The sequence below is a fragment of the Hemicordylus capensis genome, chromosome 2 (assembly GCF_027244095.1).
Source record: "Hemicordylus capensis ecotype Gifberg chromosome 2, rHemCap1.1.pri, whole genome shotgun sequence".
Lineage (NCBI taxonomy): Eukaryota > Metazoa > Chordata > Lepidosauria > Squamata > Cordylidae > Hemicordylus > Hemicordylus capensis.
Window position 1 is genome coordinate 350,720,443 of NC_069658.1, and position 13,495 is coordinate 350,733,937.

Sequence of the window (13,495 nt, forward strand, 5' to 3'; positions counted from 1 at the left end):
GTGCAGGCGAGCGAGCAGGCCAGTGGGCAAGGAGGCTAGCCGAGTAGGGGCAGGAATGGTAGGAGAAGCCTCGCAGCAAGAATGAGGGAGGGTCCCCCATCGAGGTGCTCTGGTGCCCCGTGGCAACATCCGCTTTCCCTTTGCCTCCCTGCTCCCTCCCTCCCTCCCTCGCAGAGTCCCTGTTTGGTGCTGCTGGTCCAGGTTCTGAGCTGACGGGCTGAAGCACTCCAGGCTGGTCTTCTGCAACCCACCAAGCGGGGTGGAAAGCGGAGGGAGGAGTTGCATGGCTGGGGCAAAAGTGGGAGGGGCAGTGGTGGCACTCCAGCAGGCCCATGCCAGGGGCTCAGCTTAAACGCCATCCCTCCCCCGTGGCTGCTGTTTGTGAGAGCCATAACAAGCAAACTAGCGTGCTGTGGCAGGGGGTAGGGAGAGACCCAGCGGTCTCCCTTGCTGCAGGAGACAGAACTCCTCTATACTGAGTTCCTACATGAGTACATGAGGCCAAGCCCCGCCCCCTAGATGCCCCCCCCCAAGATTCCCCCCCACTTGTGTCCTGAATTTGGCCAACATAATGTTGGCAACCCTAAGTAGACTACGATCCTTGCATCTCCGTATGTGGGATTTTGGAATTTGGGAGACACAATACTGGGAATGGGGAAACATAGAGGCCTAGAACAGGCATGACAGCAGGATCAGACATAGCTTGCCAAAGTAGCAGCTTTTACTTCTCCTCTTTTTAGACTCCTGTCTGTTAGTCCTGGAAAAATATCAGTTTTTAAGTTGGTTCTTATACATGTTTATTCAGAAGTCAATTCCACTGATTTTAGTGGGTCTTGCTTACACAGCTCTGCAGAGATTAGAATGTAGTTAGAGAATTTGCCATTCTAAAGCTAACTATATCTCAGGTATAACTAACTATATCTAACTATATCTACTTTAAGGTAGACTTAAAGATGCAAGCTAGCTTCAAGCATCATCCTTTGAAAAAATGTTTATACCCTTTGCTTGCTCATATACTACATCAGCCCACAAATAAAATCACCCCCACAAGGAAGAAGATGGAAATATGTCAGATTCAGAGAAGGAGGAAAATAGCAAAGAATGCAATATAAAGCTGCTGTTTTTAAATTGAGGCAGATTCTAGATATATTCCTCTACTTAGATGTGATGACAGTGAAAGATTATACCCATGGCCATTTCACTGCTTCTTTCCATAAGATCTCTGGAGAATGTCTGTGGTCTTATGCCTGAGCTGCAGAATAGCACCCGAACTAGGAAAAAGGCTGTTCAACATTCTGCAGCCATCAATTACTATAAATATTCAACTCCAGACATTGCCAACTTGTATCTACATGCTGTAAAGATTTATTTTTAATGAGCACAGGCAACAGGAGAGCAACCATTTGGACTCGGGCATGTGATTTAGTAGAACCCAGGTGATCTAAAAAAACTGATAGTGCAAGCCACTGAAGAATGTGCAGCCTGGTCCCAGGTTTACTCAAAACGAAGCCCTATTGAGTTAAACTCACACCCAGCAAATGTGTTTGTGTAATGCAGTGTTATGCATGTTTACTTGGATGTAGATGCCTGTATTTTAAGGGGGGGGGGGCTGACTTCCTAGTAAGTATGTATAAGATTGAAGCCTTAATTAGCCAAAGGGGGAGAAGTTGAAATGGGCAAACTGCTTTCCATAGATTAGGAGGTGGGAATGGAAAGAAGAGAAACATAAGATAAGGCAGCATGTGATCTAGGTAAAAACCTCATCGGAATGGGGTATGGGCTTGTATTGACAGGAGATTGGGGCAAGGTTGCATATTTGCAGCTCAAAAGGACTAGTAAATGTGGTATTTCCTCCTAATGGCACTTGCTAGCTGCTGTGCATTAGAGGAGCTCAGCTGAGAACCAGAGATTGCTCAAACTCCCCCTTGATTTGTCTCTTGATGTATGAGCTGGTATGTGCTATAAGAAAATCTATTGGCTTTGCTGAGCTAATTACACCGTAGAACATGGCACAGGCTTGTAGTGGCCCCAAGTGCCTTCTTCTCTTTCTCAGATATTTCTGTTAAATTAGGCCTTGGGGATTTAGGGGATGGTGGAATGATAGTGGAAATCAACGAGGAGTTATTTTTATCTGAACAAAATAGGGCTCTTCTGCAAGAGGAGAAACCTGGTCAGACACTGGAGTTAGTTTTTAGTTTCAGAGATTCAAGATGCACTTTGCAATAATGAAAGGGTTGTGTGTATGCATATGATATAACTAAGACAAAATGAAAAATGTGAAAGTCATGTTTTGATCAAGCTATTACTTTAAACTAAATCTTAAAAAATAAAGATGTGGACAAAATAATAAATGGAAAATTGTTTTTCCTGTTTAAGGCTGCCTTAAACACACACAGAGTAGGCCCCACTGATTGCAGTGAGACTTACTTCTGAGTAAACATGCACAGCATTGGGCTGTAAACCTTGTGTGGGCATCATTTAATCTCCTGGTCACTTTAAAAGGGTTTGGTACAATGGGAATTTGCAAGCACAAATGATTGTATCTTTCATAAGGCACCTTTGAGATAGTTGTGGGCAGCTGTACTTTGGAGTTATGCTAGAGCAAGCAAAAATAATATTCATATAGATTGGGATGGTTGTTCTCTAACTAGGCTTCCTTTAGGATGGCTTAGCACACGATGAGAAAAACATCGCTTTAGCAATCAATATGCTATGCTTCTGGACAGCTCTCATGTAGGCTGCTTCAGTCTGAACTAAATATTCATTTTACTGCGCAGGGAGCCCAAGGAACGGATTCCTTGCACGTACAGATTTAAGCTGCGTATAGTCACTGAACCCAAACATGTGCGTCTTTTTAGTACCTCTCGACTGAATGCACTCCGAATTCAGAATTCTATATAGAACTTGCAGCCGGAGAACCAGGCTTCTCGTGGAGTTTAATAGAGCTTATCCCTAAGTAAGCGTGCATAAGATTGGTCGGCTAGGACAAGGCTGCGTAAACTCAAGTTTTCTTTCTCCGGGCTGGGGACCGTGGTGGAGTTGGTGAAATGTAATACCAATAATCCTGTTATTTGCTACTTTCAGCCTCCTTGGAGACCGGCAGGAGAAAACAGCGGAGCTGGTATTAGGCTACAAGTTGCCTGGTCGAGAATGGCGGTAGCAGCACGGAAATAGAGCTAACTTTAGTTTATAGTGGAGTGCGAAGTTGTATCCGTTTAGGGTTTGGGCAATCCAGGGATGCGATGCCTCCAGTGCCACGCGCGTGCCTGTTTCTCACTGAACGGGCACGTGCTTGCGGAAGTGTCCGTTGGGAAGACTTTCTCCTTCTACTTCGTCATGCTGCCCATCCTGAAATGCCCGGCTTTTTGAAATACGGCCCGGGTGACGTCAGGTGTGGCTTGGGATGATCATCACGAACGCGGAAATAAGAGATAGGAGGGGTGGGGGCGGTGCAGATCGTAGGATGGGGGTACTTTCATCACGCACGGGGTGTCTATTGGTGTCCATTTGGGACTACGGAGATTTCTCCACAAATTCGCGATTCCTCCATTTCAGGCAACGATTAAAAAAACAACAACAAAACGGATGACCCAGTATTGTCGCAAGGCGCATGCGCATCTTTGAATGAGAAAGCCCCGCGGCGTGCAGTAGCCGGCGCCACATTGTGATCATCGGCGTAACAGAGTGTGCGGGACAGAGCGGCAACGTCGCTGCTCGCTTTCCCCCCTTCCTCTCTCAGTCGCACAGTTATAAATGTCATTTCCGGCTTCTAGTCGTGCGTTTCCATGGTGGATTGTTGTACAGGAAAGCGAGAGGGATGGTGAACGGGGACGGCGATGGTGCCGAGGTTGCTGACGAGTTTCCCGAGCAGTTTCGCTCCTACTCGGAGAATGACAAGCACTGGCAGGCACGGCGCGCCTTCATCGTGCGCAATGTCCCGCCGGGGGACGGGGAGGAGCTCTCTCCGCTGCGCATGGACCAGCTGCTCTCGCTCTCTATGGTTTGGGCCAACCATCTCTTTCTGGGATGCAGGTACCAGCATCCTCCTCCTCCTCCGATTCCCTTCAGGTGCAGCCCGCCCACTTCCCAAGGCCCCGCGGGATGATCTCCTTTCTGCGCTGGACACATTACCTCACCACCCACCCACCCACCCCAAATTCCTCCGCTTTCTTTGTGACTCCTCAACAGTTGCATGGCTGGCAGGTTAAATTTTCTCCCGTGGCTGCATTTTCACGTTAGTTGTATTTATGCCTGCCACGTAGCAATTAAAAAGAACGAGTGCTACCAGAAATAAAATGTGATAACCCTGCCACAAACACTCGTTTTCCTTTTCACTAGAGTGAACTAAGTAATTAACATTTGCATGCCTGTGTGTCTTAACTGGCTAACAGAAAGGACCACTAAAGGAAACTTATAAGCTGGAGAGTTGAAACTAATGTATATGTTCTTGTCCATGGAAATGATGTTAATTGTGTGGCCCTGGTTTTTGAGAGTTTTTCAATATAGGACTACTAAATGATATAATCGGGAGTTGACTCTTAAGTTAGTTGTGATCTACTTTCTTCTATTAAACCTGCAAAATCAAAATGTATATAGGCATATCAGGAATGTATACAGGCATACTCAAGAATCTGCTGTAGGCATGCTGGAGTGATGGGCCATATATCCTATTGGGCAACAGCATGAACAAGAATTCAAGTGTTGCAGACAGAAAAAAAGATTTAAAAAGCTCTAAACATGGAAGAGAGATTTTGTAATGTACAGGTGAAACTTGGAAAATTAGAATATCGTGCAAAAGTCCATTAATTTCAGTAATGCAAATTAAAAGGTGAAACTGATATATGAGACAGACGCATTACATGCAAAGCGAGATAAGTCAAGCCTTTTTTTGTTATAATTGTGATGATCATGGCGTACAGCTCATGAAAACCCCAAATCCACAATCTCAGAAAATTAGAATATTACATGGAACCAAGAAGACAAGGATTGAAGAATAGAACGGTATCGGACCTCTGAAAAGTATAAGCATGCATATGTATTCAGTACTTGGTTTGGGCCCCTTTTGCAGCAATTACTGCCTCAATGCGGCGTGGCATGGATGCTATCAGCCTGTGGCACTGATGAGGTATTATGGAAGACCAGGATGCTTCATTAGCGGCCTTCAGCAATTCTGCATTGTTTGGTCTCATGTCTCTTATCCTTCTCTTGGCAATGCCCCATAGATTCTCTATGGGGTCAGGTCAGGCAAGTTTGCTGGCCAGTCAAGCACAGTACACTGTATACTTTTCAGAGGTCCGATATTGTTCTGTTCTACAATCCTTGTCTTCTTGGTTCCATGTAATATTCTAATTTTCTGAGATTGTGGATTTGGGGTTTTCATGAGCTGTACGCCATGATCATCACAATTATAACAAATTAAGGCTTGACTTATCTCGCTTTGCATGTAATGCGTCTGTCTCATATATCAGTTTCACCTTTTAATTTGCATTACTGAAATTAATGTACTTTTGCACGATATTCTAATTTTCCGAGTTTCACCTGTACTTTAAACATACAGTAAACCAATTGTCTATAACCTGTTGGCCTACTTTTGTGATTTGCTGTCTTGTTTTCAAATCAGTTTGTTAGATTGGCTTTTTCTTTTAAAAGAAAGGTTCAGATCCTTAAATCTATCAAATATTCTTGGGCCATGAAAAAGTACATTGTGTATTATATGTAGCATATATTTTGCCTAGCCCTTACATATAAGTGTTTAAAAATTGAATTGATGCTTTTAAAACAAAGATGTTGATCGTGACTGATCCAGTTCTCTCCTCTTGTGTATTTTCTGGCTTTTTGCCTTTAAACTGTTAACTGGGCAAAGAAGGACCTTTCAAAATGTTGATTCTCTTTATATTCAGCAGAGGCAGGAAGCATCTGGCCCTATTCAACCTTGGCACAGCATCCCTTCAGTGACTGTTGCTGGTGTGTCTCTTGTGTTCCTTTTAAAACTGCAAGCCTTTTGGGAACTTGGAACCATTCTTTAAAAAAAATTTTCTATGTAAACCATTTAGAGAAGGGTTTTGTTGTTGTTGTTGTTGTTGAAAACTGGTATATAAACAAGTGACCTTGCAGTTTCATCTTCTAAAATTACAAAGACTACACTTTGAGAAAAGCATGTATGCATTATAAGACTTGAGAACCCTATTAATAACTGAATATTTGATACCTAGTTATTAAAACTCTAATTTTTCTTATACAGCTACAACCAAGATCTCTTGGATAAGGTAACAGAAATGGCTGAGGGGATTGAAGTTGAAGATGCACCACATTTCACAACCCGTGATGAAATAATGAAAAGGGTGAATATTCAGGACTTTGGAATGCTTGGAAGAAACTGACAGGCTGTAGGGATCTACTTCTGAAAATAAGTTTGCATGTACATGGGTGACTCTACCTCAAATAGACAGAACTCAACAGAAATATTGAGGAGAAAATGCTGTTGACTTGTGTCTAGCTCTCTCTTCCAATGTTATAGAAAACCTGTTTTCTTACAAGCATGCTGTATTGTGTAGAGAGACCCAATTGCTAATATAAAAATATGTGTGTGTCCCCATCCCAAATTGTCTTTGTAATCTGCTGCCATGGTAAACTAAACATTCTCTCTTTCATGGAAACACGTATGCAGCATTGAGTTTAAAAGCTAAAAAAACTAAAGGCATGTGGTTGGAGCTTCAGACTTCTTATCTTTGACTCCCTATGCCTGATCCTAGTTGTCCCCTCTTGTCCAAACCTCATTGAATTAGTATAGTGTTTGCCAAAGATTCCACACTCTGTGAATAATTAAATACTGTAGTTTGGCCTACACACATTGTGACTGGGAGAGTTCCATTCTCAAGGGGTTCACTGAGAGAGGCGAGGAACCTTGGGGAGACTTACTCAGTCATCACCTCTGTTCTGCCGGACTTGACACAGATGAATGGCTGTATGAGAGGCTGTTCTGATCTCAGTTGGGTGGTCATCGTCCCCCCAAGCATTGCCCCAGCTGGACCTGGTGGGCAGTGACTGCCCTTAGACCCACCCATTACACCGGATAAGATGTCATGCCATGTAGGAAGACCCAGGCTTCGGCTTTCAAAGAGACATTGCCTACAAACATAGTGGTGCTTGAGAGGCCCATTTGTCTAGAGGAGAAAATAAGAACCATTTTCTTTAAAACCATGTCAGGCTTACTCCAGGACCATGGAGGAATGTGTCCAAAGGAAAGGCTCAGGTGGGGTGATGTAAACCGCCACCTGCTCCTCCTCTAATAAATCCTACTTGTTGAAGCATTTCTGGTTGTCCTGAGTTCTCTGTTCCTGTATGAATTCCAGTCATTTCCCTGGACCTTTCAGCATCAAGCTATGCCCTTGTAGGGAGGAGGCCACACACATATTTGCATTTTGATTTTGCTTAGTCCTGTTACATCATTAAAACATTGTGGAAAGTCACCCCTGTAGACTTCAACTGGATTCTGATATGACAGATCATATTTTGCCGTTGTGGGAACAAGCAACAGTGAGTCTTCGGCTTGTGTGCTCCCTTATTCCCTTCCTTGCTGTACAAGGGGAGGAGATTAGAAGCTTCTGCTTCTAATTGGCAGCAAACCAGTTTGCTCACATCTAAATTTGACAAACTAGGGTTTCCCACTAACTAGAAGCAGAGCAGGGATCATGTGAGCAAAGATTTATTGCTGCTCATTCTCATAATGGCAAAGTATGGCTTGCCATTGCATCTCTATGCAGCTGGCATATGGTTTTGTGTTAACCGTGTATAAGTGAAAGCCTTTTAATCTCCTGTTTAACAGTTTGTCAAACAATATCAAAATGATATAATATGGCAAATAGACTCTTCTTTTTAAATTCATAAATCTCTTGTGATGTTATACTTTGGATAGTAATGCTGTGCTAAAAGGTTGATTCACACAGCTGTTTCAAAGTAGTAGCCCCAGGGAACCTAGCAAGTAGTTCTGATACTGCCATTTCAGGTCATGCCAGGATGATTGTGTGCACATGATGCTGCAGGCTGAATCTGCTTTTACCATGTGCCACACATCCCCAACTGAAGTGGGCTACAGTATCTGGAAAATGGCTAGCATTTCCCATCTGCTGCTGGCTGAAATGGCCATGAAAATAGGCCTTTCTCTGGTGCTGTTTAACTTTTTAACTGGCTTATAGCTCAATCTTATGTAGCTTTACCTGGAAGCAAGACCCACCATGTTTTACTTGTGAGCAACCCCCACTAGTGTGGATAGGATTGCACTGAATAATAACTGCATATGGCCACCCTATAACAAAAAATTTTCTGAGTAGTCCACAAAACAAATGATTTTTAGAATAACCTTAAAATGAATAAACGGGTTACAGCTTCATATAGTTGTTGAGACTAAAAAATAACTTCTAGGACAACAGGAAGTGAGGTCTACTAACCACTGTAGTTGAGGCTCCTTATATAATGCATGAATAAACTCCATATTAGCATTTCTATATTTCAGATATATAACAGACTTAACTGACTTCTATGTGGCTTTTTCGTTTTTTAGAATCAACTCTAGTGTCCAAGGGAAGAGACTTTCATTATGCTACAAATCGGCTTACATGGAAGAATGTAATTCTGGATAATGGAAGAAACATCACTTCTGAGATGCATTTTAAACTAGCTTGTTTTATATTGGATATTCTTTTAAAAGTTTTTTTTTAAGTGTGTGTGTGTGTGTGTATTGATTGAGAGTCCCATTGTTCCTCTTTTGATCAATAGGGGGTGTGCAAACACAAACAACCCTTCTAGAAATAATGGTGAAAGTACTGATAAAGCTACAGCATTTCGCACATGTAGTATAATTCTTTGTAGAGGCCAGTGATGCTGGTTTACAACCTGATCCTATGAATCAGGTTGTAAACCTCAGAAGTAAGGTTCTGAGGTTTACAACCTATGAATCAGGTTGTAAATCCTCAGAAGTAAGTCCTGCTTTATTCAGTGGGGTTTACTTCTATCAGTGTGTGTAGGATTGCAGCTTTAGTTGGATGGGATATCTTGGGGATTTCCAACCTTGTTTGAATATAACTCCTATCATCCCAGCCACAACAGCCTTTGGCTGAGGATGATAGGAGCTGAAGTTCAACAGCATTTGGGGACCTCCAGTTAGAAACCTCCAGGATATGGGAAGTTCTTATTGTGGTCAATGCCTTTCTTGTACTGGATAACTAGTGGAGTGGCTTTATTATTATTATTATTTAATGTGAATTGAAGGTAGGGGTGTGTGAATCCTCTGAGCATTAACTATTGTTAGAGCTCCCACAAGCCACATAGTTACAGCGTTTTAGTGCAGTTTGTTTTGCTGGAGTGCTGCTGGAATAGTTGTGTAAATAGCTGCTCTGCTTTTTCATCAACAGGAAATGAGAAGATAACTCAATTATACCGTATTGCTTCAAAGGGCAGTCTGTAAAAGTTCAAATATCCTTAAATTGTCCAAGTAAAACTTGGCTATCCTATAATTTCCTATGGAGATTATTTCAAAGATGATCAGCCTTCTCAGTGTTGGATTTCATGTACACTTAAAACTGGGGAAGGTGGAGGTTAATGGAATTTTAGTAAGCACATCTCTTCAGATGCCCACCGTACAAATGTGGTGACATAACATGCTATGAGTGAGGTTATGGTGTATGCAGTCAATATATCTGGAAGGAAACGGAGAGAAATGGTACATGTGATGGTTCCTGTGTCCACTGCCACCATTTATCTTCAATAGTCCTCGTAATATCTGCTTCCCTTAACAATGAGGGAATGCTTTAGACATGGTTTGTTACTCTAACATAGAAATTCCAATTTTTTTAAAACTAAAGATGATTTGTTCAATAAAGAAAAGCAAATGATGGTCCTTTCCAGGAAATAGACAGTTCAGAGCACAACCAGTTGCAGTTTATTGTCCTACTGTGTGAGTCTCTCTCCCAGCTTCCTCCTTGACCGTTATCTTCCAACTGGTATAGTGCACATCTAGGGACCGCCTCCTGTCAACCTACTTACCTGACAACTCGGTAACCTCCGGACCTAGCAACACAAACAATTTTTAACTAAATCTTTTTTACTCCAAGTAGATTCTTCACAGTGCATGCAGTAAAAGGGTTCCTTGTTGTTTTAAGGACATTACAGCTTAGACCCTTGGGAGGCTTGATACCATGGGATCTAGTTCTCCTTTCCTAATTCTGCATCACTTCTGCAGGATACTTGACAGTCCTCTTCCAGGAAATTATAAATTGAGGACACTTTTGAGATGGAGACCATATATTGTGCCTTTGCATAGATTAAAGAGACAGGGAAACAGAAAGCACAAGAAGTTTTTAAGCAGCTTAAGTCTTATGCACTGTAATAGGAAGAGGGAGCCGTACCCCTTCTCCAGTTGCCTAGCAGAGGCCAAATTCTGCAGACCTTCCAAGCAGCTGCATACAATGTTCCTTTATTTTAAAAGAAAACTTGTAAAAGTATTTTGAGAACTGCTGAATTCATGGTTTTACTGAACTGAATTTTGGATTAGGGTATTCTTAAACTTTTGAAGGCTTAAATTGTGTTTTTCAATGTGAAGCTATGTTTATTATTTTAATCGCCTTGAGTCTAGACAAGAAAAGTACAATATAAATCCAGAAATAAACACAAATAATGTTGAATGTTTAGCCATCCCTGATTTTGATGCTTTTATTTGTTAAAACTGAAGATGATTTGGGACTTGCACAAAGCAACAGCTGTGTAGCTTCTTTTTATTCTATTAAAGCTGTTGGAAGTTGACAGATATCCCATCCAGATGACTTCTATGCCATATGCTTCCTAAGACACTGAAGAGTGTAAAAGCAGCAAACAATGCAACTTCTAAAGAACATTCTAAAATATGTGAAGTTGCACTTCTTACCTCAGCTGTAAAGTGTTGCAGATTGTTACAGAAATTCCCATTAACTCCTGTGCACTGAAGATATGCTATTTGGCTTAATAAGACTGTTCCCTCTCCTGCTGAAAGCTAAGAAAACCATCCACGGAAAAGGTGTTTCCTCAGCCCACGTTTTTCACCTTCATCCAGACCAGAACTGTCCTAAACATTGATTTAGAACTTCCATTACCTTCCCTAGTATTGGAAGATGGAAATAAGAGGTTGAGTTGTATATTAGCAGTGCACTGGCAACATTTCAGCCCAAACCTCCAGATGAGCTCACTCTCTAGTATAACACAGATGTTTAAAAGCATAGGTGACATTTAGCCTGCCACATCTCATAAGCCAAAGGCCATGGGCTGAAAAAGTAATCCCCCTACAAAAATTTTGCAGGCTACTAAATTTTGCAGGCTACCCCTATAGCATATTTTCAGAACAATTCCAGGTTTTGTGTAGGGTTGGGCAGAAGAAAAACATTCCAACTTCCTCTACTTTTAGGGATAAGCTTATAGCAGCAACTGTGCTGTGGAGAAAAGGGGAACAAAGTTGTTGCAGCTTGTATATTCTTACTGAAAACAAAAATTAGAAATCTTGTGTTTTACAATGATTCTATCCCCAACAATAGAAAGTAATTTTTAATCCATCACTGACAAGACACCCAACTAAATTCTACAAATTAATTCTGAAGATGCATTTGCCACTGTTAGTTGTAAATGTCCACTATCTTAATTCAATCTGCTTTTCTGTTTATATTGTGAAGGAATATTAATAAGTAAGTCCTGTTTACTTTCCATACATCATGAATGTTCCATTATCACATTCCCCAATTAACTATATCCTATCTAAGCTTTATGTGAAAATGAAGCACTTGATGCATTTCAGTTCTTGATGTAGATAAGCTGCTTGGAACAGTGTGGCCTACCGCCAGTTCTCTTGACCCTTGTCCAACATGGCTTATATTATCTAGTAGGTAGATTGTTGTAGAAGGCCTGGTAGATATTATCAATGCTTCTCAGGGAGGGCAGGATGCCTTCCTGTCTTAAGGAGTCAATCATTAGACTTCTGGAAAAGTCTGCATTGGATCTCTCAGAGTTAAGCAACTATAAGCTTGTCTCCAACCTTACATGGTTGGGCAAGGTAACTGAGAGAGTGATGGCCTCCCAGCTCCAAACAGTCTTGGAGGAAACTGATTATCTAGATCTAGACCCATTTCAAACTGGTTTTCATGCAGGCTATGGGATAGAGCCTGCATTGGTTGGTCTTATGGATGATCTCCAATGGGGAATTATGGACTCTGTTGGTCTTTTTGGATCTCTTGGCACCTTTAAGTACTGTCGACCATTGTATCCTTCTGGACCGTCCGAGAGGGTTGGGAGTGGGAGGCACTGCTTTGCAGTGGTTCTGCTCCTACCTCTCTGGCAAATTCCAGATGGTGTTGCTTGGAGACTATTGCTCTTCAAAATCTGAGCACTTATATGGTGTCCCCCGGGACTCCATACTGTCTCCAATGCTCTTTAACAGCTACATTGAACCACTGGGAGAGATCATCAGATTTGGTACAGTGTGTTATCAGTATGCTGATGACGCTCAAATCTATTTCTCTGAGTCAAAGTCATCAGGAGAAGGCATAACCTCCCTAAATGCCTGCCTGGAGGCAGTGATGGGCTGGACGAAGGATAACAAGCTAAGGCTGAATCCAAATAAAACAGAGGTACTTACTGTGGAAGCCGCCTAATGGCACAGTGGGGAAATGGCTTGACTAGCAAGCCAGAGGTTGCTGTTTTGAATCCCTGCTGTTTGTTTCCCAGAATATAGGAAACACCTATATTGGGCAGTAGCAATATACAGGTGAAACTCGAAAAATTAGAATATCGTGCAAAAGTTCATTAATTTCAGTAATGCAAATTAAAAGGTGAAACTGATATATGAGATAGACGCATTACATGCAAAGCGAGATAAGTCAAGTCTTAATTTGTTATAATTGTGATGATCATGGCGTACAGCTCATGAGAACCCCAAATCCACAATCCCAGAAAATTAGAATATTACATGAAACCAATAAAACAAGGATTCTAAATAGAACAATATCGGACCTCTGAAAAGTATAAGCATGCATATGTATTCAGTACTTGGTTTGGGCCCCTTTTGCAGCAATTACTGCCTCAATGCGGCGTGGCATGGATGCTATCAGCCTGTGGCACTGCTGAGGTGTTATGGAAGACCAGGATGCTTCAATAGCAGCCTTCAGCTCTTCTGCATTGTTTGGTCTCATGTCTCTCATCCTTCTCTTGGCAATGCCCCATAGATTCTCTATGGGGTTCAGGTCAGGCGAGTTTGCTGGCCAATCAAGCACAGTAATCCCATGGTCATTGAACCAGGTTTTGGTACTTTTGGCAGTGTGGGCAGGTGCCAAGTCCTGCTGGAAAATGAAGTCAGCATCCCCATAAAGCTCGTCTGTGGAAGGAAGCATGAAGTGCTCCAAAATCTCCTGATAGACGGCTGCGTTGACCCTGGACTTAATGAAGCACAGTGGACCAACACCAGCAGATGACATGGCTCCCC

General features: G+C 42.1%; 1 protein-coding gene and 1 long non-coding RNA gene across 2 annotated transcripts in view; one reads left to right on the forward strand and one right to left on the reverse strand.

Moving 5' to 3' along the window:
• LOC128346605 (uncharacterized) overlaps positions 1–3,672 on the reverse strand; it is a 37,043-nt gene extending 33,371 nt beyond the window's left edge. Inside the window, exon 1 of the long non-coding RNA XR_008317081.1 lies at positions 2,862–3,672. This is a non-coding gene — a long non-coding RNA (uncharacterized LOC128346605). The remainder of the gene's footprint in view (positions 1–2,861) is intronic.
• A 29-nt stretch (positions 3,673–3,701) lies between these two features.
• CDKN2AIPNL (CDKN2A interacting protein N-terminal like) lies at positions 3,702–8,718 on the forward strand. Its single transcript, XM_053300070.1, has 3 exons — positions 3,702–4,032; positions 6,242–6,341; positions 8,561–8,718. Exons 1-3 carry the CDS (start codon positions 3,818–3,820, stop codon positions 8,570–8,572), a joined length of 327 nt encoding a protein of 108 aa, XP_053156045.1. The 5' UTR covers positions 3,702–3,817; the 3' UTR covers positions 8,573–8,718.
• Positions 8,719–13,495: the final 4,777 nt, after the last annotated feature.